The 27,389-nt window shown below is 38.0% G+C and overlaps 2 protein-coding genes across 3 annotated transcripts in view; one reads left to right on the forward strand and one right to left on the reverse strand.

Annotated features, from left to right (window-relative positions):
• Window positions 1–5,681: 5,681 nt before the first annotated feature.
• LOC111193510 (uncharacterized protein C1orf100) lies at window positions 5,682–9,182 on the reverse strand. The gene is made up of 4 exons (XM_022674552.2): window positions 9,067–9,182; window positions 7,884–7,967; window positions 5,985–6,181; window positions 5,682–5,875 (listed from the first exon to the last, which is right to left on the reverse strand). The coding sequence occupies exons 1-4, from the start codon at window positions 9,156–9,158 to the stop codon at window positions 5,820–5,822; spliced, it is 429 nt and encodes a 142-aa protein (XP_022530273.2). The 5' UTR covers window positions 9,159–9,182; the 3' UTR covers window positions 5,682–5,819.
• A 6,241-nt stretch (window positions 9,183–15,423) lies between these two features.
• akt3b (v-akt murine thymoma viral oncogene homolog 3b) overlaps window positions 15,424–27,389 on the forward strand; it is a 34,726-nt gene continuing 22,760 nt past the window's right edge. Inside the window, exons 1-2 of one of the 2 annotated variants that reach the window (XM_049469972.1) lie at window positions 15,424–15,783; window positions 25,803–26,191. In XM_049469972.1, the coding sequence (XP_049325929.1) occupies window positions 26,146–26,191 (46 nt within the window). In that variant the 5' untranslated portion in view covers window positions 15,424–15,783; window positions 25,803–26,145. Of the gene's footprint in view, window positions 15,784–18,235; window positions 18,573–25,802; window positions 26,192–27,389 lie in introns of those variants that run through there. The other variant, XM_049469973.1, reaches the window with a different exon arrangement.

Here is a 27,389-nt window from a genome sequence, read left to right on the forward strand (position 1 = left end):
AACCCTCAAAAATCCTCCCCAGCGAGGCGGTGGCTTCCCTACTAGCCCAACGCGCTCTGCAAAACCAGCAAGCTGATTGGCTGTTTCTCCTGAAAGGCAGAAATCAGATCACAGATCTGGTTCTGTGATTTGCGTCAAGAGATTTTTGCCATTCACACCGGACAGCGGCCTCCTCACTAGTAATACAGCTGAGCTGAGCGAAACGATTCGGGGCTACTGGAAGTGTATTCGGGGCTAAAGCCCCGGAAGCCCAGGCCAGGCGACGCCCCTGTGCATTATCATACATGAACAAACAGCTCTTACAGAAAATGCTGACTAGAAACAATTTTCCGGCATCGATTTGGTGCCCCCTCTAGTGCAGCGCCCCTATGCGTTGCATAAGCTGCATACACCCTTTTTGCGCCACAGCTTATAATACATATACAATACTAATAAAACACCTATGTTAATGTTAATGCCACTGATCATTTTTTTCCATATAAACATGAAGCAACTGGTAAGTGAACTTTGCTAACATGTTTAATGATCTGTAATTATAATATTGTCTGGAGGTTTGAATTCCTGGGATCATATTCACCCAGAGAATAAAGAGTGTTCATAAATTTGTGGATAGCAGGAGGGTTAAAAAAGGTACTATTTAAAGTATAAAAGTAAAAGTAATGTAAGGAGAAAAAATAAAGCCATCAAGATCAAAAGCCTTATAGAGTCCTATAGTGCACAAATCCCCCCTCCCCAAAACACATTTTCTAAAAGTCATAATGACTATAATGTTCTATTATTAAAATGTTAATGTTGATAATATAGTTTGGGATGCACTAGGCTCCTTTCTATTTCAGCTGCATATATGCTCCACTGTAAATGAATGTATTTTACTAGAATGTAAATATATTAAAAAAGCTCAGTTGGACGTTTGTCTTCATACTAGGCTACATACGTCTACTATGCTATGTTTTTTTGTACTTTTAGCAGTGTAGGCAGTGTGCCAAGTCCTGCTGGAAAATGAAATCCACATCTCTATAAAAGTTGTCAGCAGCAGAGGTTCAGCATGAAGTGCTGTAAGATTTTGTGGGAAAACAAAACTGCACTCACTTTAGACTTGATAATAAAACACAGTGGATCAACACCAGCAGATGACATGTCTCTTTATCCAAACCATCACTGATCATCAGTAAATTTTACATTTCATTTGTAAATCAAGGGATCAGAGTCTGGAGGAAGAGTGGAGAGACACACAGTCCAAACTGCTCGAGGTCTAGTGTGAAGTTTCCACCAATCAGTGATGGTTTGGGGATACGTGTCATCTAAATGACTGAAATAAAGTCACTTTTTTCTTTTTTCAATGATATCTTATATATTATCTGAGATGCACTAGTCACCCACAGTGAATCCAGGGTTTTGTAAGTATTTAAATGACTGTTCTCCTATATAAGTAATATAATCTGATTTCATTTTTATATTAATTGGAAAGTGTGTTAATGGGATATTTTTCAAGGTTCACCACATTTCACATTTCCCCGTTTTACATTAAAACATTATCAAATTTTCAAATACTTTTTTATTTAAAAAAAAGTAAGATTCTTTTTTTTTTTCATTATTTTGATAACCATTTTAGAGAAAATTTGCTAAAAGTTCTCAGTATTTTAAGATACTTTTTCATATTGAAAAACATTAAAATTTTAAATTTGAAGGAACTTTATTATGAGAAACTTTTTTTTTCTCATTATTTTAAGTCGCTTTCTTATTGTTTTGAGAAAATGTATTTTTATTTATTGAAGCTTTCTAATCTAAACAGCTAAACTAAAGTTTCTAGAAATGCACTAGTAATGTCTAGTGAGAGGCAGGCAGCATGATCTAGGCACACATCTTTATTTAGGTGATAAAATTATGTTGAATTAATCAAATAACACATTTTTTTCTGATTATTTCCTGTTTTGTATTTGGATTAGGGGTGGGCAATATGGCCCTAAAATAATATCACGATATTTCAGGGTATTATCGCGATAACGATATGGCGATTTGACAAAAAAAATAAAAATACACTATTGCAACAAAACAAAACTTACATTTTATTATTGTATACGATATGATATTGCACACCTTTAACTGAGATATTAAAAAAATACAAGTTTAGCAGATTTGTAATAGAACCCCAAATATCTCCATATATTCAGGATTAAAGTAAAATAGAAGATATTTAATAGGAAATGAGAACAGTATGAATTTTTCTTTTGCTTGAAACAGCAAAAAAGGAGTACCCTGATGTGATAATTAGGGATGGGCGATATGGCGATACGATATTTCAGGGTATAATATCGTTCACGATATAAAAAAATGTTGGCGATATTATCGCGTGCGATACGATATGGCACACTCCTAATTTGGATTCCCTTCAAATTTCCCATTTTAAAACACGCCTTATATATTCATACCTATATAACTCCATAACTCCATAACTCCATAACATGATTTCACCCCTTACTTCCCTCACCTCGCCCTGCCTTTACCCCTCCTCACTGAGGCATGCACGCATTCCCATCGTTCATCACACACACACACAGATCCGGTCAGAAACAGCCGGCTGAGTATATTTGTTTAGTGTTAATGATCAGAATGGACCAGCCTGTTTGAGTTTCAGAAGAATCACCAGGTAAAACCTTAAACTCCAGTGGTTAGAACCACAGGGTATCTTATCATTTGATATTAACACGATACTGTGATTCTGCTGGTCAGCTGTATATCCCTCTATCACTAGTGATGCCCCAACACACCAGGAGGGTGAAGACTAGACTCCACCTCTTTTTGAACTGCTGCTGATGCAGCATTGCCAAGTAGCATCACAGCATATTTGACGGAAAGCACGGCATATCGGTTTTCAATACATCAGCTCACAGATGCAGCCTTATGCTGATCCACATCACCTTTTGGAGTGATTAGGGGAAAGAGCGGCATCTACTGTACCCACACAGAGAGAGCAAGACCAATTGTGCTCTCTCAGGGCTCCGGCAGCTGATGATGGCAAGCTGCATGACTAGGATTCGAACCAGCGATCTCCCGATCATAGTGCCAGAGCTTTAGAGCACTGCACAAATCAGCACCCAATCATTTTAGTAAGTCTTTTGTAAATTTGGTGGGGCGAGTCTGCGGAGAGTTTAATGTATCACAAACGAAAATTATGCGAAATGTATATATATATCACAATACCGATATATTGGCCCATCCTTATTAGCTAATGCATAGTGTGGATTGTAGGCCTCACCACAGTGTAACACAGTGCAATAAGTTTTGTTCACTGTCCCACTGTCCTAAACTTTTAGTGATTTTCCAACACTTTCAAACACACCTGATTCAAACAATCAGGGCCCAGTTTTCCAAAGCATCTTAGCATTAAGAACATCTTAACATGGAGAGAGAGAGAGAGAGAAGAGAGAGAGAGAGAGAGAGAGAGAGAGAGAGAGAGAGAATGCTAAGTGTAAAGCTCGCTCAACCATCTAAGATTCGTCTTAGTGCTAAAAATCTACTAGAAAACCTGTTAACTATTAAATTAATCCTATTCACAAGCAGTTCATGAATGAGGATTGACGATTTCTATTCAATCATTGCATAAAGAAGAGTTTCATGTTTAATAAGAAACAAATTGTAGTTAAATTTAAAGTAAATCTGCAACTGTCAGAACATAAGTAATACAACTTGTAAAAAAAATATATATATATATTGCTTTTCCGAACTGAAAACTTTAAAATCAATATTTTCCTAAATACAAATCAAACAGCTCATGTGCTCCAAACCTTTCACTTTGTTACGGATGATTTTTAAATGTAAGAATTATTAATTGGAGTTGAGAGTGAACAGGCAGCTTCTCCAAGTATTCTGTAGGAATCTCTAAAGCTCTCAGAGTTTTGTATATAATTTGAATGTATATAATTTATCATCATATATCATATTTACCATCAAGCTGCCGGCGCTCAGAGGGAGCACAATTGGCACTGCTCCCTCCGGGTGGGTAGATGGCGCTCTCTCCCCACATCACTCCTAGGGTGATGTCTGCAGCACAGGGCGTCTGTGAGCTGATGTATCTGAACCGAGTCGCTGCGCTTCCCTCCGAGCGTTAGCGCTGTGATGCTACTCGGTAATGCTGCATCAGCAGCAGCTCGAAAAGAAGCGGTGGCTGACTTCACATGTATCAGAGGAGGCATGTGTTAGTCTTCTTCACCCTCCTGGTGTGTTGGGGCATCACTAGTGATAGTTGGAGTCCTAATGAGTGGGTTGGGTAATTGGCCGTGCACAATTGTGGAGAAAATGGGAAAAATATGAAAAAATAAAAAAATAAATAAGACTACCTTTATAAAGTGTTTATAAATGGTTTACAATTAGTTTATTTATGGTTACTAATTAGGCTGTAAATGCCTTAAAATAAAAAAAAACATTAATAATCAGTTATAACACATAATTAGAAAGGGCAATAGTTCACTATTTGACAAACAACAAGTCATTGTTGCCCTTTCTACGTGTCTATGCGTTATAACTGATTTTTAATGATTTTTAATGCATTTACAACCTAATTAGTAACCATTAATAAACTAATTGTAAATCATTTATAAACCCTTTATAAAGGTAGTCATATTTTAAAATGGTATCAATGTATTTTACTGCAGGGTTTTAAATAATCTGCCAGGGTTGATAAAGGGGTTAAAGTGGGTGTGTTTAATCAGGAATAGATAAAAGTGTCAAACTCTTAGGGAGTTTACATACAGTGCTTATGTTTCAATAAAAAAACATCTATATTTTACTTAATGTATCACAAACCAAAATAATACAATATATCAAGGTTTAGTATGTAAATATAGTTTATAGCTTATAGTATTATAATACGATCTATTTGGTTATAAACACCTTGTTTGTAAAACGCTCTGTTTGTAGCTGCACTGTATTTGGCTTGTAAGCGCTGCATCGTTGCTGGGTTACCTGTATGTGGCGGAGTATTACAATAATACATGGAGAGCTTCGGTTACAGTGCATTACCGGCTGATAACGGTACTCATATAACGCCTTTCAGCCATCTGAGCTATTTTATTAACATACTATTTAATGAATTCCAAAAGAAAACAGACATATATAATAATAATCTGTAACCATCATAAGTAATATTCTTTTACCTTGATGAAAGTTAAATATCCAACCTTTTCTTTTATTTTTTATTGTTTCCCTGAATTAAATGCTTTAATTTTGTATGTTTTGTGGATTATTTATAGTTATAAAAAGATTCAACACTGAATAACGTTTTTAAATGTTAACATAAACGTTCTTAAAACATTCAATATGTCAAAATTTTCTCGAAGTTCTTAGATAGCTTCTATTTAACGTTTTTTGAAAATGTTCTGATAACATCACTGCAATGTCACTTTTGGGAATGTTCCTTTTAACGTTTTTAGAATGTTAGTATTTATCGAGCTAAAAACAGTATGTGATAAATGTTCTAATAACGTTGTGATGCTAATCATTATTATGTTACATGTTGTCAGAACGTTCCAAGAACATTATTACAGGCAAACCTCCCTGAAACCTTTTTAAAACGTTACTAAACGTTCTCATAACATTATCTGTTAGCTAGGAAGGAAAATAAGAAATAATGAAGAATATACACTGAATTTGAAAACTGTTTAAATGAATTTATTTTTTGTACAAGCGTATGCCTCTTTTCCCATGAGCATGGTCAAGTGTACTCTCTCTCGGACTCCGGCTGCTGATGGAGAAGCAGCATGACCTGGGATTTGAGTGTTTTAAGTGTTTTAATTTGGTGATTTGGTTGCTGATGTTCTGTTTCAGCAGTCTAGAGGAGCAGGGCAGGAACGTAGGGTGAATTTGGTGTCATCAGGAGCTACAAAATACAGAACAACACACTTAATCACAATCAATCGATATAAAATAAAAGCAGTCTCTTTTCTCTGAAAGTTTAAATTCTATATATTAAGATAAAAGACACTAACGGTAAAAACATGACTGGCGTCCGAACTCCTCCCGGTAAGTGGTGGAGTGTGTTGAGTGTGTGTGAGGAGTGTGTGTCGCTCTCTGCACGGCTGTGGACTGATCCAGGGTCTGAAGTGTGAGAAGGTCAAAGTTTCGCTGATATCGTTCCTCCAGTTTCTCCGGACGGGGTGAACCCTTCACTGACCTCATCCTCGGTCTGAAGGAAAAAAGGTTAAACAGGTTAAACCTGATCAAAAGTGTCATTCTACGAGATAAACCTTCCTATTCCTGAATCATCAGCAACATCCGTCTTAATCCAAAACACTTAACCCAGAAGACCAAGGTCTGTGGCACTTTAATACTAGATACCATCCTCAACTCATCCCAACTCATCCCCACTTCCCCAACATATCCCCCATTTCTTCAACTCATCCCCACTCACCAACTCATCCCCACTGCCCAACTCATCCCCACTGACCAACTCATTCCCCCTCACCAACTCATCCCCACTCACCAACTCATCCCCACTTCCCCAACTTACCACCAACTCATCTTCAAATCCTTAACTTATCTCCGCTGCCCAACTCATCCCCACTGCCCAACTCATCCCCACTGACCAACTCATTCCCACTCACCAACTCATCCCCACTCACCAACTCATCCCCACTTCCCCAACTTACCACCAACTCATCTTCAAATCCTTAACTTATCTCCGCTGCCCAACTCATCCCCACTGCCCAACTCATCCCCACTGACCAACTCATTCCCACTCACCAACTCATCCCCACTCACCAACTCATCCCCACTTCCCCAACTTACCACCAACTCATCTTCAAATCCTTAACTTATCTCCGCTGCCCAACTCATCCCCACTCACCAACTCATCCCCACTTCCCCAACTCACCCCCAACTCGTTCCCAACAGCTCATCTCATCCCAACTCACCCCCAACCTCTTAACTTGTCTCCAACTCCTCAATTTATACCAAACTCACCTACTTATCCCCAACTCCTTAACTCATCCCCAAATTCTTAACTCATCCCCAACTCATTAACTCATCCACAACTTCTAAGCTCATCCGCAATGTCTCAATTCATTCCCAACTCCAATCCCCATCCCCATTCCCCAACTAGTCCCCACTCTCTAACTCATCTCCACTCTCCAACTTATTCCCACTCACCAACTCATCCCCAAGCCAATTTATGCCTAACTTTCTAACTCTCCTAACTCATCCCAACTCCTCAACTCATCTGTAACTCCTTAACTCATCTCCAACTCCTAAACTCCTCCCAACTCCTTAACTCAACTCCAACTCCTCAACTCATCTACAACTCCTTAACTCATCTCCAATTCCTAAACTCATCCCCAACTCCTCAATTTATCTCAACTCCTCAACTTATTCCAACTCTTTAACTTATCTCAACTCCTCAATTCATCTTTAACTTCTTAACTGATCCCCAACTCCTCAACTTATCCTCAATTCATCCCAACTTCTTAGCTCATCCCCAACTAATTTTTAACTCTTCAACTTATCTCAAACTCCTCAACTTATCTCAACTCATGTCCAACTCCTCAACTCATCTTTAACTTCTTAACTCATCCCCATTTCCTTAACTCATCCCCAACTCCCCACACTTCTCTAACTTGTCCCCAAGTTATATACTCTATGGTCTTCACACCTCCACACATTAGAAATGGTCCAGTTATATTTCTGCTCCAGAGAGTCCTATTCTATTGGCAGTAGTTCTCTGTGTGTACAGGCACTACATGCTGTGCATGCATTTATAAATCTGTGCCAGAAATGGATGCAACTAAAAGCAGTTAAATGCATACATTAAAAGTTTGTCCACAAATATTTGGACACACAGCGTCTCTCTCTCTCTCTCTCTCTCTCTCTCTCTCTCTCTCTCTCTCTGATACCTGTAAAGTGGGGAGTGGATGGTGTGAACTCTCGCCAGCTGTCCAGGATACAGTCCAATCACATCTCTGCCCTGCCGCAACACTCTACCAATCAAAAATCAGTTTATGGTTCATTAATTCTTCATATTGATTTTTTTCTTAAGATCATATTTCAAAATAATAACTTAGCATCTTAATCATAATTATAAGAGTATTTCAAAATATATTAAAATTATGAGATAGCCAGGCCCTCTTTAACCCTTAGAACCCTACAGACGGATTTCCCGTCCAAATTCTCACCTTGTGTTCTCAGCTTAATTACTCAGGAATCCCTTCACACATAAACATAATCCATATATGGTTAGAAAGGGCGGAGCTTAATCTTTCTAAAAAATAGTGATCACATCCCAGTGCGGTAAAGCTAAATCTACAAGAAACCCATTGAGAAAAACACCTAAAAAAGTAAAAAATATATAATATTTACCTTTAGTGCGTCAAACATATTTATATGATGTTTCAAACCAAATAATATCAGTAAATAAAGACTCAAAAGTGTCCACAGAAAAAGTGTGAAACTACCTGCTTTACTCAAACTAAAGCTAGGTATGGTGTGCGCACTACTTTATATAGTTTTTATTTTACTTGCACCTTTTTACTAAGTAGATATTTTGTACTAAACATTTTTTTGATTTTTTAAGACTAAAAAGTTTATATTTTTGTATAGAGTTTTCTTTGTGTGTGCTGATCCTCAAAATACTGAAAGGCATAGTCTGCTCTGAGCATCAGGTTTTTAGTATCTACATGTATCCTAGAGGTGTGATTATTGATTATCAAGAATAATAACTCCGCCTGATGCTGTTTCTCCATGTATTTTGTCAAATTAATAATTAATAAACCATGTAATGAACTCAAATCGTCAATATTCTTATGCTTTCAACTCATAAACACTCTAGTCTAACCATTTTTAAAAGATATACTAGGTGTGAATATATTTAAAGTCTATACATTCAAAAATATGTAAAAAAGGCTTCCTTTTACTTTAGTTTAAATGATTATATTTTTGAGCAGCCGTATGTCTTCTGGAGTAAAAGAGATCAGGGCATGTTTCTGTCTGATATAATTACTGTGTTATAAGACCTGAAAGAGGAACTGAAAACAAAAACGGAGAAAAAAACACACCAAAACAGCCTAGAGTTTCACTCACGGTTTGTCTCCCTCTGCTGACCCATAATGTTGGTTGGCACCACGACTTTCCTTAAACTCGTGAAGCCGCACTGCCACGCCTATTCCTGCCATCCCATAATACCAGTCCTCTTCATCAACCCCTGCCAGACACACACACATCTTACATGAAGTACCGTGAGGTCAGTAAATTTTACATTTCATTTGTAAATCAAGGGAGCAGAGTCTGGAGGAAGAGTGGAGAGACACACAGTCCAAACTGCTTGAGGTCTCGTGTGAAGTTTCCACCAATCAGTGATGGTTTGGAGAGACATGTCATCTGCTGGTGTTGATCCACTGTGTTTTATTATCAAGTTTTGTTTTCCCACAAAATCTTACAGCACTTCACACTTTTCGTCCCTCTGCTACTGACAAATTTTATGAAGACGTGGATTTCATTTTTCAGCAGGACTTGGAATATAATATATGAGTTTCACATTTTCAACTGAATTACTGAAATAAAGTAACGATATTCTAACAATAATCTAAGTTTTTGAGATGCACTAGTATATCTTTCTCTCTCTCACAAGCCATCAAAGCAAGCTGAACTGCTTGAATTTTTGCACCAGGAGTGATTAGCATAAAGTTATCCAAAAGCAGTGTGTAAGACTGGTGGAGGAGAACATGATGCAAAGATGCATGAAAACTGTGATTAAAAACCAGGGTTATTCCACCAAATATTGATTTCTGAACTTTTAAAACTCTTTATAAATATAAACTTGTTTTTTCTTTGCATTTTTTGATGTCCGAAAGCTCTGCATATTTTTTGTTATTTCAGCCATTTCTCATTTTTTACAAATAAATGCTTTAAGTGACTTTTTTAAAAATATTTTTATTTGGAATTTGGGAGAAATGTTGTCTGTAGTTTATAGAATAAAACAACAATGTTCATTTTACTCAAATATAAACCTATAAATAGCAAAATCAGAGAAACTGATTCAGAAACGTTTTTTAATTTTAATTAAACACTATACTAATTTTCTTAGACTATTTCTTAGTCTATTCATCTAAATTCCTCTAGGTGATTAATACATGTTATTAGACTTGGTACCAGATACCTTGCAAAACACTTGCAGATGTCTTGTGGTGTCCATGATTTAATAGGTCATGGCACCTATTAAAGGACCTACACAATATTATTCATGTGGTTTTAATGTTATTACTGCTTAAGATAAAGTGTATATACAGGGGTTGGACAATGAAACTGAAACACCTGGTTTTAGACCACAGTAATTTATTGTGGTGACGGACAGTTCTGGTGGAAACAGTAGAGTTGAGGTGCACATTGAATTCTGCTGTGATTTGATCAGCCGTGGTTTTATGTTTTATACAATCCGGGTTAGCACCCGAACATCCCTTTCAGACAGCTTCCTCTTACAGCGTCCACAGTTAATCCTGTTGGATGTGGTTGGTCCTTCTTGGTGGTATGCTGACATTACCCTGGATACCGTGGCTCTTGATGCATCACAAAGACTTGCTGTCTTGGTCACAGATGCTCCAGCAAGACGTGCACCAACAATTTGTCCTCTTTTGAACTCTGGTATGTCGCCCATAATGTTATGTGCATTGCAATATTTAGAGCAGAACTGTGCTCTTACCCTGCTAATTGAACCTTCACACTCTGCTCTTACTGGTGCAATAATGTGCAATTAATGAAGATTGGACACCAGGCTGCTCCAATTTAACCATGATGAAACCTCCCACACTAAAATGATATCAGGTGTTTCAGTTTCATTATCCAACCCCTGTAGGTCTACACAGGCGATTGAGCATGTCAATGTGAAATGTTAATCTAGGCTATATACTTTGTGTGTGTAGGTGTAGAGTATATGAGTGAGTACTCACCAGTTTACCGGAGTAGATCTCAGGCTGGTTTAGACTCTGCTGAACTGTGTTCAGGCCCTGCTGTAGTTACCTGAGCTCAGAAATCTGACCCAACCCCCCCCCCCCCCCCCCCTCTAAACTCACAGCCTTACTGATACCTCCTCTCTCTCTCTGATCCTCTGTAACACTGAGCTCTCACTGATTCACCTCCAACACTAAATCATTTATTCACAGCGGCTGCAGCAGACAATCACTCTACTGCCCTCCTATTCACTCCCATTCATTTACACCCCCCACCAAATCACACTAAACTTTAATCACCAAGCTTTAATACACAGCTATGCTGACCTGCACTCTTCTATTTGTAGTTTTTTCATCCCCTGTTCCTCCAATTCACTCTGATTAATTATTAAAACAAAAAAAAATCACATTATACACCCAAGCTGCACCCAATACTATTCAATATTATAGTATACTTAAACTTTTAGTTTCTAATCACCATCAGAAAGCCTGTGACTGTTTTAAATGACTTTTTATTAGTTTATCTTTTTCTCTTATTTTTTTTATTTTTATTATTGTTTATTATTTTATTTTATTTATTTTTTTGTTTATTTATTGTTACTTTTATTTTTTTATTTAAATTTAATGTTCATTTTTAATTCTTGTTCTTAGTCCTATTATTCATTTAATCACGTATCATTTTTAACATTTTACTTTACTTTTACTATTATCTATTTACTTATTTTATATTTTATACTTTTTTTAATTCAAATTTGTTTTTTTAATGGTATTTTAGAATTTTCTTTTTATTAAATGTTGATTTAAAATAAGTACTTCTTTTATTTTTTTATTATTTTTTACTATTTTATTTCTTATTATTTCTAAATCATTATTAAATGTGTTTAATCCCTTTGATGTTGTAAATGCTCGGCAACTGTCACATCCTGGTCTCCTCTCGTGTCTGTGTGTCTTCCCCACGTGACCTGTGCTCCCCTGTGTCTCCCGTCTCAGTACTTTTCCACCTGTTTCTCATTTGTTGCTCCACCCCTTCCCCAGGTGTTTCTAATTATAGTGTTTCCTGTTTCTTTAAATAGCCCTCCTCTGCCACTTTGTCTCCGTCGGTCTTTGCACTAACCCCTGTTGTTTGTCTCTCCGTGGCTCTTTGTGATTTCAGCCTTAGCCCTAGCCCTAGTTCCTTGTTTACATCTTCTTGTTTCTTGTTCCCTTTAGTTCCCTGCTTAGTTTATTTATTCTTGTCTAGTTTAGTTTTTCCCTGTCTAGTTTAGCCTCTTGATAGTTTTCCTTGTATATATCCCTGCCTTGTTTAGTATTGTATTTATTCAGTCCCTCGTTTGTTTCTTTGTTTATTTACTCCCAGTTTATTTTGCTATTTATTATCTCTTGTTGGTTTAGTTGATGTTCTCTGGTTTCTCTCGTTTGTTTTGGTTTTTGGTTATTTGTTTATCTAGTTTAATTTATTTAGTTCACTCCCTTGATCCTTGTATATATCTCCCTGTTTTATGTTTAAGTGTTTACTTGTTTCTCGTTTCCTGGTTTATTTATATTTATTTATTAAATTATTATTTATTGATTTCACCCTACCTGCACTTGTGTCCGCCTCCTCGTCTCCCTGCCTGGGTCAACCGTGACAGCAACATTGTACATTTTTTTCCCTAGTGAAAATAAAGGTTGATTGATTGATTAATTGATACTATACTATATTATACTAGATTACACTATATTTTTCTATACTATGGTATACTATTCTATACTATATATATATAATAGCATACTATATAATATATAGTATTAATATAGTATAGTATATATTATATACTATATGATATACTATACTAAACTACAGTACTCTATATTATATTATACTATTCTATACTATACTATTCTATACAATACTATACTATACTACACTATACTAAAATATACTATACTAAAAATACTACACTATACTATACTATTCTACAATATACTATACTATACTATACTATGCTATGCTATGCTATACTATACTATACTGACCTGCACTCAACTGTTTGTAGTTTTTTTTTTTTTTTCATCCGTTATTCACTCTGCTTAATTATTAAACAAGCCAACAATACAAGGTTTCTTTCATGGACATTATTCCAATATATTTTACACACATATTATAAAATATTGCTAATTTGACAGGTATATATTATATATAATGTGCTTTAATTAAACACTAAATACCTTAAACTAATTATTAGTCTATTAGTCTAATTTCCGCTAGGCGATTTATAAATCTTATGATCATTTATACCGCATGTCTGCACCCCAAACTCTGTACACCACGCCATACCCTCAAACCACCGCTAGAGGGCGCCAGGTCACTATACACAGACCCACACGTTAAGTTTATATGGAGAGAAAAGTACTATATGTAATTAAATGTAGCACTTTTAATTCCCTGTAGTACTGCACAGATATTTTAATATTTAATATTTCAATATAATTAAGCTATAAAACTACACAATTGTATGTCTGTTCATTTTCTTTCACTTAAATACACTGTCATATTCTTTTAAAGGAGATATGTATCATTTAAAACAAATAAAAAGTGACTCTCATTTTCATTTGAGGGGTATTTATTATATATTTTTTGTCGACACGAATATAAAATAGAAGCTGTGCTGTATAAATACTATATGTACAGTTTATTTCACACGGCCGCTAGAGGCCGCTGTTCTGCAGCTTTCTCTCTTCAGTGACCCTCATTGTAACACACTTACACAGATATTACTGGAAGAAATTCTTACCCATCTTTATATGTCTTATCTTGTCTTATCTTATCTAGTGCTTAACAATATTTTAGGTCTATTTAAGACTTTTCTGGAATTTGTATCCCATACAAAGCCCCTTACTGAATCAACCACAGATTAATGTCACATTATATTATGAATAATAATTTAATAATTTAATATTCAGCATGTAAAGAGTGTAAGTGTTTATGGTTTGGGGGAAAGTGTTTTAATAAGGAGGGACGTGCAGCAGCAGTGTGTGTTTGTGTGTGTGTGTGTGTGTGTGTGTGTGTGTGTGTGTGTGTGTGTGTGTGTGTGTGTGTGTGTGTGTGTGAGTGTGTGTGTGTGAAAGGCCTAAACTGAACTGTGGCGGATTGATTTTTAGGAGTGTCCCATTCATCATTCAAACGCACTCAGGGGGGTGAGGGGGGGGGAAGGGGTGTGAGCAACAAAAGCTTGGCAAGGGATAAAGCCAGGAAAGGGGGGGTGGGGGTGATAGAGGGGGGTAAAAAGGGAAGGGGGGTAGGAGGTGTCAGGGTGGCATGGATAGGGAGGGTGAGAGGGGTATTATTATGGGATATGATGGGTAGAAATGGGTGGTAAAGAAGGATTGTTTTAGAGGCTGTTGTGTGTGTGTGTGTTGGGGAGTGTGTATGGGGGGCAGTTTTTATAAGGGGGGGTATAAAGAGGATGGGTAGGAGGGGAGCAAGAGACTCCACGTGACGTCACGAGGTTTCCTCCGAATGGCTGGAAGCGGACATCAGCTCCTCCGTCACCGAGGGTTGCCAGATTGGGTGTTTTCAGGAAAAATGCTTGTAATCTGCTTTTGGATGGATAGGATTTTACTAGTGCATCTTGAAAAAAAATAGATATCATTTAAAGGTTACTTTATTTCAGTATTTCAGTTCATTTCGGTCGGCCGGTCACTCCTGGGAAGGTTCACCACTATTTCATGTTTTCTCCGTTAGAGAATAATAGCTCTCACTGTGGTTCTTTAGAAATTACTTTGTTCCTTTTTAGACTGATAGATGATCAATGAGTTTGTTTTCTCATCTTTTTTCGAAGATCTTCTATCTGCTTCATGTTGTCAGAAAGGTTCTATTTAAGTGATTTTTTGATTCTACAGGTCTGGCAGTAGTCAGGCCTGGTTGTGGTTAGTAGTGAAATTGAACTTAGCTTTCCTAAAAATTATATGGTTAATCACAGTCAATTCATTTTGGTGGGCAATATATATATATATATATTTTTTTTTTTCACATAGAGCTAGGTTGGTTTGGATAGCTTTTTTTTCTTTAATAAATAAAATCACGATTTAAAATCTGCTTTTTATATTTACTCAGGTTATCTTTGTCTGATATTTAAGTTTTGTTTGATAAGATGAAAGTATGACCAAAAAAAGGCTTTTTTTATGGCACTGTATATGGCCATGTCTTAATTGTCTCAATCCCACACTTTAACAAATCGTGGCCACGCATTACACATTTGAAAAAGGCTAATAATTGGGGGGGGGGGGGGGGCACTGGGTAAGGTATGGAGAAAAAAAAGAAAAAAAAATAAAATGTTAAAAAAAAAAATAAATAATAATATCTCTTAGTGGCTTATATATAGTATATATTGGAGGATATAGCTAGGGGCTGAGTTTTGAATAGACCATAATCATTTGGGTGGATCCATCGACGCAATCTGGCAACCCAGCTCATCCGTCTCCTGCAGCAGCAGCAGCAGCGCGAGCTGCCCGGCTGGGGGGTCATTCGGTTCACCGGGGGGAAACCAAGCGACACGACGAGCTCGCGCGTGAGCGTGCGACCATGGCAGCTTCACGGGCGGCACGCGACTCCGTCTACTCGGCGCGGTTCTGCTCCTCGTGAACCGTTTTCTCCGTCCTCGCGGTGTTTTTTCCCCCGCTGTTTGCACGCGACAACAAAACGACGACAGCGGCGGCGGCGCTCGAGCGGCGGGAGGAGGAGGAGGTGGAGGTCCGCATGGTGGAGGCGCGAGCGGTGCAGAGCTGAAGCGCGAGCCCGTGCACCCGTCCCACCCTACGGTTATAGCAGCTAACCTAGCGAGCTGCTGCTCCTCGCGCTCGTTTGGCGTGACAGGTAACGTTATGGCTTATTTCAGGCGTGTATGCATGCATGTGCGATATATTGCTATTATATATATGTATATATATATATACATATATATATACATATATATATATATATATATATATGTATATATATACATATATATACATATATATATATATATATATATATATATATATATATATATATATATATATATAATTTATATTGCTATGTTTATACGCGCGCGCGTGCGTGCGTGCGTACATGCGTCTGCATGTATGTGCAATACATATTCATATATATTTATATATGCGCGTGCGTGAATGAATGCATGTATGCATGCTTGCGTGGATGTGTTTGTGTGTGTGTTGGGCTAGGGCAACAACGATTAGTCGACATAATCGACAATATTAAATATAATTCAAACGTGTCGACTCAGACTGTATTCAGACAGTTGATCCCACTTTCTGCTGTTCTGAAGCCATGGGACAATAATGCTAGGAACTATAGAGACATTCCCACATGGAAACAGCAGTTATGGGAAGGGCATGGCAGAATAACCATCGACTAATCTGAAAAAAAAAAACAATCGACTACTAAATTATAAAATTATAATCATAAGTTGCAGCCCTAATATATTAGGCTGTCCATATTAGGCTGCGATGATTAGTCAACATAATCAACAGTATCGATATATATATAAAAATGTATGCAATGCATTACATACAAAGTGCTGGGGGACAGAGAGACACAGGGAAAAAGAAAAATAGGTTTGTGGTTAAGGGTTGCTCACTCACTCACTCACTTTCTTGGTTCACTCTAAACTCGGTCACCAAAAGCATCCAAACATAACAGATTATTAATTTACTCAATAAATATGTTTTTAAGACATGTAAAGCACACTTAAATCTTAAATTCAAGAAGTGAAGATGGAAGGCATGGCAGGTAGGGCTGCATGCAACTATTTAGATTATTTTGGTTGTCAACCAAACTAATCTGACGATTATTTTTTTTCTGGATTACTCGATTAGTCAACGACTATTCCTGCCATCTCCTCAATCAAGGCCTTCTGATTTTTTTAATCAACATTGTCTACTATGTCAACTAATCGCTACAAGCCCAAATTGCAGAAATAATCACAGATCAATCGACTTATCTAAAAAAATAATCGACAGTGTAGTTGACAATCAAAACCATTATTAATAGGAGCCATAGTGTGCCCAGTGATGATGATGATGATGATGGGTGGTGGTGGCATCCATCTGGGTGCTTTATTGTGTGTGTATATTAAAACGTGTAAATAAAATGTGTGCACATGCACGCATGTATGTATGTGTACATGTGTGCGCGTGCACGCGGCCCTTTCATCCCTCCCCTGCTCGCCCCTAATGCTATGTATGCATATGTACTCTCGGGTATAGGGATGCGCGGGCGCGCGCTTATGCATGCTTTGCTTACGGCCTCGAAAAATATGCTTTTACCCATTTCTTCACCCTTAAGACTCCCGACAGGGCTTTAATATGAGACAGTTTATTAAAAAATGAGACAGTATGTGCGAATATACCGCTGTTTATCCTTTTATTTCTGTTGTTTGTTTGTCTACTTGCACCAAAACAAACACCCCGTGTTCTGTCGAGTCGTGCTACCCGTCGATATGTGCTGTCTGGCGGCAGAGCGCATGCGCTGACACACATTCTTTTTTTTTTATATATATAGATAGATACATGGATGAATGGATAAATCACTTTATTAATAAATTGCACAATTTGCTGAATGTACAGAAATGGTAGGAGGATATCAGTAAATTAAATATAATGAGAATAATTTACAAAGTGTACACAAGTACAGAATTACAAATATAAGAAATACAAATATATGTTCATGTGTTTTTAACGTTAGTTCTGTTCTTACAGATTCTGTTAATTTAAAGTTTAAATTAGGGTTTTTTATCTCTCCTAAAATACTGCCTATATGCCTGTATATATATTTTTATTATAATAAGAATAATAGAATATTATAATATGATACGTTTAGTGTATCATCGAAATGTATGTTAATATTTACTGTCCTCTACTGTTTTATTGCGGCAGCTTTACCTGTATTGTATATTAAATATATATACATAAATATATTATACACCACGGGTGCACGTTTTAGCAAAGGTCGCGCAAATCGACGGAACACCGGGACCCCGTTGTCTGACAGCGGCGGTTCCCGGTCCTCCATTTTGATTCTAATCAACTACGAATAAGGGAGGAGGGGGGAGGTACAAATTCAACCCTTGTTTCTTCTTATTTCGTGATTTTTCCACTTTTTAATGGCTTTAGTTTATATGAGCGGACCCTCGGCCATCTTTATGTCTCCAAAACATGCACATAAATAAGCATATATATGAAGTTTTATCCGTTTTTCCAGGCGAATGTGCGGCTAGCCCCATCAGTCCCAGTCTCCTGTTTAGCTTAGCTAGGATGTTGCGGCGGCGGCGGTGCTGCTGCTGCTGTTATATAACTGCAGACTAGCTAACTTAAATGACACCACACGCCCTTGGAGAGAGAGGCCTTGTTATAGTGGGATCTCTACACATTTTTACCGCTCTTAAAAACCCCTTACTCCGTCCATTTCTCCACATATATCCTGTTTTTTGCGGCTTGAAGTGGGATGGATACAGAGCAGACGGGAAGCTGCTAATGCTAACACGGGAATGTCACCATTAGCCTCCTCCTCCTGCTCCTGCTGCTGCTGCTCGACCATGGCTGCTTTTCCATGAGATTTCTTGGCTTTCTCATAAAACCACCATCATTCTGACCTGAATACAGGTTGAATATTAATTTCTGTCACATTTCCTAAAAGAACAGGCCGTGGAAACTGTACGTTTTGCTCTTTTTTCAGCTGTTATTTATGCTGTGGTACTGTTCAGGTTGTTTACATGATGCTGCACTATGGCAGTGTAGCACTGTGGCACCTTGGCTGTATCTTATATGGGTTTGTGAGGTGGATACAACCTCTAAATATTGCTCTAAACCCTTTTAAAAGCATTATGACAGTCTATTTTCTCCTGTTTTGTGTTTTCCTGTGCTCAGACATCTTCACATTTCAGCCATTGCTTAGTTTCATCATTAAAACACCTTCACATCTCAGCCATCGTTGTTCTTTGGATTATATTGCTTTTTCAGTACCTAATCTAGGTTTCCGAGGTAGATACAATGTATTTTATTACCTTGGATCACATTCACATTCATTTTCTTTTTTTCAGCTGTTATTTATGCTAGTGGTGGTACTGTTCAGGTTCACTGTTGTTTACATGATGCTGCACTATGGCAGTGTAGCACTGTGGCAGCTTGGCTGTATCTTATATATATGGGTTTGTGAGGTAGATACAACCTCTAAATATTGCTCTTCACCCTTTTTAGAGCACTAAAACAGTTTATTTTCTCCTGTTTTGTGTTTTCCATTGCTCAGGCATCATCTACACATCTCAACCATGGATGCTTGTTGGATTATATTGCTTCCTCAGTATCTAATCTGTGTTTCCTAGGTAGATGCAACCTCAAAATATTGCTCTACATCCTTTTTAGAGCATTATAACATTCTGTTATCTCCATTTTGTGTTTTCCATTGCTTAGACTGCATCTATCTACATCTATCTACTGCTGCTGTTCATGTTAGAGGTGGTGTTCATGTTGTTTACATGATGGTGCATCGAGTCTGGGTTTCTAAACTAGATCCAACCTCTTTTCCTTTGCTCATGCATCATCAACATATCTCAGTCATAGTTGATTTTTGATAGTGTTGCTTGATTTTCTCATTATTTTCTCAATATTTTTCCCTTTTCAGAGCATTCTAACAGTCTGTTTTCTCCTGTTTTGTGTTTTCCTGTGCTCTGACATCTAAACATCTCAGCCATTGCTTGGTTTTATCATTAAAACACCTTCACATCTCAACCATGGATGCTTGTTGAATTATATAGATTTTTATAGTACCTTATCTGCATTACTGAGGTAGATACAACCTTAAAATATTGCTCTACATCCTTTTTAGAGCATTATAACGGTCTGTTATGTCCCTTTTTGTGTTTTCCATTGCTTAGACTGCATCTGTGCAGCTCAGCTATGGATGTTTTGTTAAATTATTTAGCTGTTGTTTATGTTAGAGGTGGTGTTCATGTTGTTTACATGATGGTGCATCTAGTCTGGGTTTCTAAACTAGATCCAAGCTCTAAATATTGCTCTACTCTCTTTTTAGAGCGTGCAGCAGTCTATTATCTTCCATATTGTATTTCTCTGTGCTCATTCATCATCAACATGTCGCAGTCATAGTTGATTTTTGATAGTATTGCATTGCTTGACTTTCTCATTAAATTGCCTTTATTCTGTCTACAGTATTAACCTTTAATTAAAGACTAGGCTGTGGAAACTGTATGCTTTGCCTTTTTTCAGCTCTTTATGCTAGTGGTGGTGGTGGTGTTTATGTTGTTTACATGATTCTGCACTATGGCACCCTAGCAATGTGGCACCTTTTCAATATATAGTCAAACATATTGCTCTTCATTTTTAAAGCATTATAACAGTCTGTTTTCTCTTGGGTTGTGTTTTCTATTGCACAGACAGCATCTACACACAAATTTCCAGCTGTTGTTTATGCTAGAGGTGGTGGTGTTCATGTTGTTTATACAAAGCTATGGATGCTTTGTGGATTATATTGATTTTTCAGTACCTAATCTGTATTTTTGAGGTAGATACAACCTCAAAATATTGCTGTACGCCCTTTTCAAGGCATTATAACATTTTGGTAGTATTGCTTGATTTCCTACTTAAATTTGCCTTAATTCTGACTTTAATATTCATTTTTGTCACATTTAGTATGTGGAAACTGTACGTTTTGCCTTTTTTCAGCTGTTGGTTATGCTAAAGGTGGTGTTTTTCATGTTGTTTACCTGATGCTGCACTATGGCACTGTAGCGTTGTGGTACCTTTTCAGTATCTAGTCTGGGTTTGTGAGGTAGATACATCCTCAAAATATTACTCTACACCCTTTTCAGAGCATTATAACAGACCATTTACTCCCTTTTTGTGTTTCCCTGTGCACAGACATCATCTAAACATCTCAACCATTGCTTAGTTTCATCATTAAAACACCTTCACATCTCAGCCATGGTTGTTTTTTGGATTATATTGTTTATTCAGTACCTAATCTGGGTTTCTGAGGTAGATACAACCTCAAAATATTGCTCTGCATCCTTTTTAGAGCATTATAACAGTCTAGGTTCTCCAGTTTTGTGTTTCCCATTGCTCAGACAGCATCTAAACATCTCAGCTATGGATGCTTTATGGATTATATTGATTTTTCAGTACCTAATCTGGATTTCTGAGGTAGATATAACCTCAAAATATTGCTCTACATCATTTTTAGAGCATTATAAAGGTCTATTTTCTTCCTTTTTGTATTTTCCTGTGCTCACAAGTTATCATATCTCATCCATTGCTTGGTTTTATCCTATAAAAAACACCTTCACATCTCAGTCATGGTTGATTTTTGATCAGTGGTGGTTTACATGATGCTGCACTATGGCTCTGTTGCACTGTGGCACATTCTCTGTCTCTAGTCTGGGTTTCTGAGGTAGATATAACCTCAAAACATTGCTCTTCTCCCTTTTCAGAGCATTATAACAGACTCCTGTTTACTCCCTTTTTGTGTTTCTTTGTGCACAGACATCACCTAAACATCTCAGCCATTGCTTAGTTTCATCATTAAAACACCTTCACATCTCAGTCATGGTTGCTTTTTAGATTATATTGCATATTCAGTACCTAATCTGGGTTTCTGAGGTAGATACAACCATAAAATATTGCTCATTACAATCTATTTTCTCCAGTTTTGTGTTTTCCATTGCTCAGACAGCATCTGAACATTTTAGCTATGGATGCTTTATGGATTATATTGATTTGTCAGTTGCAAATCTGGGTTTGTGAGGTAGATACAACCTCAATATTGCTCTACCTCCTTTTTAGAGCATTATAACAGTCTATTTTTTTCCTTATCATGTCTCAGTCATGGTGGTACTTTTTCTGTATCTAATCTGAGTTTCTGAGGTAGATACAACCTCAGAATATTGCTCGACATCCCACATTTCTGGGCATTACATCAATCTGTTTTGTTTTGTTTTGTGTTCAGTCATCATCTACACAAGTGCTGATGTTTTCTTTACATCTATGTAGAATTGATTCTCCGTAGAAGATGATAAATATCTAGATTAACTGGCTCTGTGTGTATTAGCAGATTTGATTTCTTTTCTTTCTCTTACTAGCCAGTTTGTCACCAGTTTAGCTGGTTCACACCTGCTTCAGTTTCTCTTCTCATGACTGGTAAACTTGGGGAATGGATTTGAAGCTTTGTCTGAGTTTCTGAGGTAGATGCAACCTAGAAATGTTGCTTTACACCCTTTTCAGAGCATTACAACAGTCTGTTTTCTTCATTTCTGTGTCTACACATCTGCTGGTGTGTTTATAATATATTTGTGTAGGCTATTTCTATGTAGATACACCTTGTATTAATGTGAAAATGTCTTTCTGTGTCTTCTCTCGATCCATAAAGAAGCTACTGTTACCAGCCTCGCTGGTTCATGCTGGGTTGGAGCTTTCTGGTAATCATGGAGGATGGATGGATGGCTGGCTGTAGATTTGTTGGCGTTTAATGTGCATGAAATGAGGAGAGCGCAGAAAGTGATTGTTGTCTAGACACTAGCGTCCCTGTGTGAAAAGAAGCACTTTAGGCCCCCTGTTTTTGGGGGGTATTAGGTGGGCTTTTGTTCCTCGTCACACTGCCTGTATATGTTGATGTACATGAATAGGGGCTGTAGGCTGTGTTTACACTGGGTGGGATACTACTGTGGATAAAGCTGCTTTTCCTTCTGTAGGAGTTTTTTTTTTGGGTTTAAACAAAGCGTTAGTGTGTTTTTTTTTATATGGTATAAACATTTATTTTCACAGTCACATAAAACGTTGTACTGTACGGTAACGTTGTACTGTGCTGGTAAAAGTAAGATGTTAAAATAAAGACAGCATTGTCCTGGAATAATAATGCCAGTTATAGGGGTCACTGTTGGAGAATCATAATAATGCCAGTTATAGGGTCACTGTTGGAGAATCATAATAATGCCAGTTATAGGGGTCACTGTTGGGGAATCATAATAATGCCAGTTATAGGGGTCACTGTTGGAGAATCATAATAATGCCAGTTATAGGGGTCACTGTTGGGGAATCATAATAATTCCAGTTATAGGGTCACTGTTGGGGAATCATAATAATTCCAGTTATAGGGGTCACGGTTGGAGAATCATAATAATGCCAGTTATAGGGGTCACTGTTGGAGAATCATAATAATGCCAGTTATAGGGTCACTGTTGGAGAATCATAATAATGCCAGTTATAGGGGTCACTGTTGGGGAATCATAATAATGCCAGTTATAGGGTCACTGTTGGAGAATCATAATAATGCCAGTTATAGGGGTCACTGTTGGGGAATCATAATAATGCCAGTTATAGGGTCACTGTTGGAGAATCATAATAATGCCAGTTGTAGGGGTCACTGTTGGGGAATCATAATAATGCCAGTTATAGGGGTCACTGTTGGAGAATCATAATAATGCCAGTTATAGGGGTCACTGTTGGGGAATCATAATAATGCCAGTTATAGGGTCACTGTTGGAGAATCATAATAATGCCAGTTATAGGGGTCACTGTTGGGGAATCATAATAATGCCAGTTATAGGGTCACTGTTGGAGAATCATAATAATGCCAGTTATAGGGGTCACTGTTGGAGAATCATAATAATGCCAGTTATAGGGGTCACTGTTGGGGAATCATAATAATGCCAGTTATAGGGGTCACTGTTGGGGAATCATAATAATTCCAGTTATAGGGTCACTGTTGGGGAATCATAGTAATGCCAGTTATAGGGGTCACTGTTGGGGAATCATAATAATTCCAGTTATAGGGTCACTGTTGGGGAATCATAATAATTCCAGTTATAGGGTCACTGTTGGGGAATCATAATAATTCCAGTTATAGGGTCACTATTGGAGAACAGTAATGCCAGTTATAGGGGTCACTGTTGGGGAATCATAATAATGCCAGTTATAGGGTCACTGTTGGGGAATCATAATAATGCCAGTTATAGGGTCACTGTTGGGGAATCATAATAATTCCAGTTATAGGGGTCACTGTTGGAGAACAGTAATGCCAGTTATAGGGTCACTGTTGGAGAATAGTAATGCCAGTTATAGGGGTCACTGTTTGGGAATCATAATAATGCCAGTTATAGGGTCACTATTGGAGAACAGTAATGCCAGTTATAGGGTCACTGTTGGAGAATAGTAATGCCAGTTATAGGGGTCACTGTTTGGGAATCATAATAATGCCAGTTATAGGGTCACTATTGGAGAACAGTAATGCCAGTTATAGGGTCACTATTGGAGAACAGTAATGCCAGTTATAGGGTCATTGTTGGAGAATAGTAATGCCAGTTATAGGGGTCACTGTTGGGGAATAATAATAATGCCAGTTATAGTAGTCACTGTTGGGGAATCATAATAATGCCAGTTATAGGGGTCACTGTTGAGGAATAATAATGCCAGTTATATGGTTGCTAAATGCCATTTAAATGGCAAAATTGGTTAAATTGGTGAATTGTATGGTAAATTTACACTAGGACTGCACGATATTGGAAAAAAATGAGCAAACGCTCCAAATAAACAAACTAATCAACTTCAAAAAATGTCCTTTATCCAGTTTATCATGTATTCTTTATTCCAGTTTCCCACGTTGACTTTATCCCCATCAAACAAAAGTTTTGAGATTAGACTCTCATCGTTATTGCAAAAATACCAAAAAAATATTCAGATCTTATTTTAGAACCATATCACCCACCCCTAGTACAGGGTTCCCAGGGTCCTTAAAAAGTCTTAAATTAAAATCCGGGGAGTTAAAGTCTTAAATTGTGTTCAATTTACTGTAAGTTCCTGTAGGTATACAATTTTCAGATTTTGTATTTAATGCCTATGGGAAAACACAGTGGGCCACCGTTAACATCTAATCTAGTGAGAGAACTAGGGATAGCAGGGAGCTAGCTAACGTACTTTTAGTTAGCTAACTTACTACCATTAGCGGTGCGCTAGCTAGCGTTACCTGGGAGAGAACTGAGGATAGCGGAGAGCTAGCTAACATACTTTAGTTAGCGAACACACTACCATTAGCGGTGCGCTACCTAGCGTTACCGGGGAGAGAACTAAGGTTAACGGAGAGCTAGCCAACATTAGCAGCGACCAGCTAACGTTACCAGGGAGAGAACTAAGTATAGCGGAGAGCTAGCTAACATACTTTAGTTAGCTAACATACTACCATTAGCGGTGCGCTAGCTAGCGTTACCAGGGAGAGAACTAAGGTTAACGGAGAGCTAGCCAACATTAGCAGCGACCAGCTAACGTTACCAGGGAGTTCTCTAAGGTTAACGGAGAGATGGCCAACATTAGCGGTGAGTCAGCTAACATATTAACTGTAGCGCAGAGTTAGCTAACATTACCAGGGAGAGAACTAAGATTAGCGGAGTGCTAGCTAAGTTTTGATTTTCAGTACAATATTTTTTTTTTCTATGAAAGAAATTATAGCTACATTTTTGGTTGTAAAATTTATTGAGGTCTTAAATTTGACTTTTAAAATAGTGCCAGAACCCTGTAGAGGTGAGGACCTTTTTATTACAGTTTGTAGCGCCAGAATGTCAGTACCTGTGATTTTGTCAGTGTGTGGTGTGGCCTGGTTCTCAGGTCAGTGGTTCAGACTCAACCCCAGCAGCTCCCAGAGTGAGAGGAAGACCGGGGAGGGGTGGGAAACCCGCTCCCGCTTTAACAATGACTTAATTTCTCATGCAAACGTGTGTATATATATGAGTGTGTGTGGGTGAGGGAGAAATGCACGGGGAGGGGAATATTGTGTGTGTGTGTGTGTGTGTGTGTGTATTCATGTTTTTTCTTTTTTTTGTTTCTTCCTTCCAGGCTGAGTCACCACTGGAGTGTCTGAAGGGTCCCGAGAGAAAAAGAGAGAGAGAGGCAGCGAAAGAGAGAAAAAGAAGGAGAGAGGGAGCGAGTGAACGAGTGAAGGAGAGAGAGAGGGGGAGGTGGAGTGAGGGAAGGAGTGGAGGCTGAGGAGCGCCTCACTAGAACAGAAGCAAAACAGAAGAAGGAGAGACGGAGGAGGAGAAGAAGAGGAAGAAAGGGGGGAGAACGGAGAGGCGGGGTCAGGACGAGTGACCCCACGGCAAGAGGACTAGTGCTGGGCTCACCCTCCTGACCCTTGACTCCTGACCCCGACCCCTGACCGCTGACCCCCCGAGTCAAAATGAACGACCAGAACGTGGTGAAGGAAGGATGGGTGCAGAAGAGAGGTGAGAGATGGATAGATGGAGAAAGAGAGATTTTAAATTGTTTTATTAATATTAATTATTCAGTGGTTTTATCTTCTAACCACCAGCTGATGGGTGATACAGTATCTGTAGCACATTGACTCACATCAACATTACATCATGGTTACACACGTGTGAAAAGAAATAATACTTAAGAGCCTTAAAAGTATGTTCAAATTAGGTGAAAAATACAAAAAGTGCACTTTCTATAATATACTTAACGAAAAAGCACATTAAATATATTAGCTCTGTTTTTCCATACAATGTATTTTTTAGCAAAATGCTTTAAATTAAATGATAAAACAATATATACAGTATTTTTCGGACTATAAGGTGCACTTAAATCCTTTAATTTTCCCAAAAGTCATCAGTGAGCCTTTTGTATTAATTCTACCAGTCAGGTATTATGGAGCAGTAAAGCCACTCCACTGAAGTACAGAGTTATACAGGAGTTTCAGTTTAGTTTTCCAGCACCGAGGCTGGAGCAGTATTAGCATTAGCCGCTAACCCATAATTCCCCATTCAGAGGCAGTGAGTATTATCAGCCTGTAGCCTGCTCCTAACACCGGCTAGCACTGCTGGAGCAGCATTATCATTGCCCGCCAACGGTTAGCTGCTAATGCTAATGCTAATGCTCCAGTCTTAGTGAGAAATAGCTTAGGGAGAAATTTGGCAATCTAAGCTTACTGTAATTAAACAGGAATACTTTACTCACCCAAATAAACAGTTTTCAGTAAAAAATCTGTGTAGATTAACATCCGGTGCTCATTCAACTTTAAAAGAGAGTCTTTTTCTTATTACAGTTTTCTTTACTTAGCTTAGCTTTACTTAACTTAGTTCGCTACTCACCCACCACCAACACTCATGTATCTTATATGAGCAAATTTAATATGGTTATAGAGGATCTCATTGTCGAGCCCTGATTTAAGGTCATATCTCACAGCACTAATTTATACCACTCAGCGGTCTAAAGCGCTGCCACTATGATCGGGAAATCACTGATTCGAATCCCAGTCATGCAGCTTGCCATCAGCTGCCAGAGCTCTGAGAGAACACAATTGTTCTTGCTCTCTCTGGGTGGGTACAGTAGATGGCGCTCTTTCCCCTCATCACTCCTAGGGTGATGTGGATCAGCACAAGGCTGCGTCTGTGAGCTGATGTATCAGAATCGAGTCGCTGC

Source organism: Astyanax mexicanus, chromosome 21 (assembly GCF_023375975.1).
Source record: "Astyanax mexicanus isolate ESR-SI-001 chromosome 21, AstMex3_surface, whole genome shotgun sequence".
Classification (NCBI taxonomy): domain Eukaryota; kingdom Metazoa; phylum Chordata; class Actinopteri; order Characiformes; family Acestrorhamphidae; genus Astyanax; species Astyanax mexicanus.

What these genes read in the sequence shown, in the direction of transcription:
- LOC111193510 (XM_022674552.2), bottom strand. Translation starts at nt 9,158, where the DNA reads ATGGCAGGAATAGGCGTGGCAGTGCGGCTTCACGAGTTTAAGGAAAGT. An exon ending in ATCCACTCCCCACTTTACAG is followed by an intron (nt 6,182 to 7,883) that starts GTATCAGAGAGA and finishes TTTTTCCTTCAG; the next exon opens with ACCGAGGATGAGGTCAGTGA. An exon ending in ACGCCAGTCATGTTTTTACC is followed by an intron (nt 5,876 to 5,984) that starts GTTAGTGTCTTT and finishes TGTATTTTGTAG; the next exon opens with CTCCTGATGACACCAAATTC.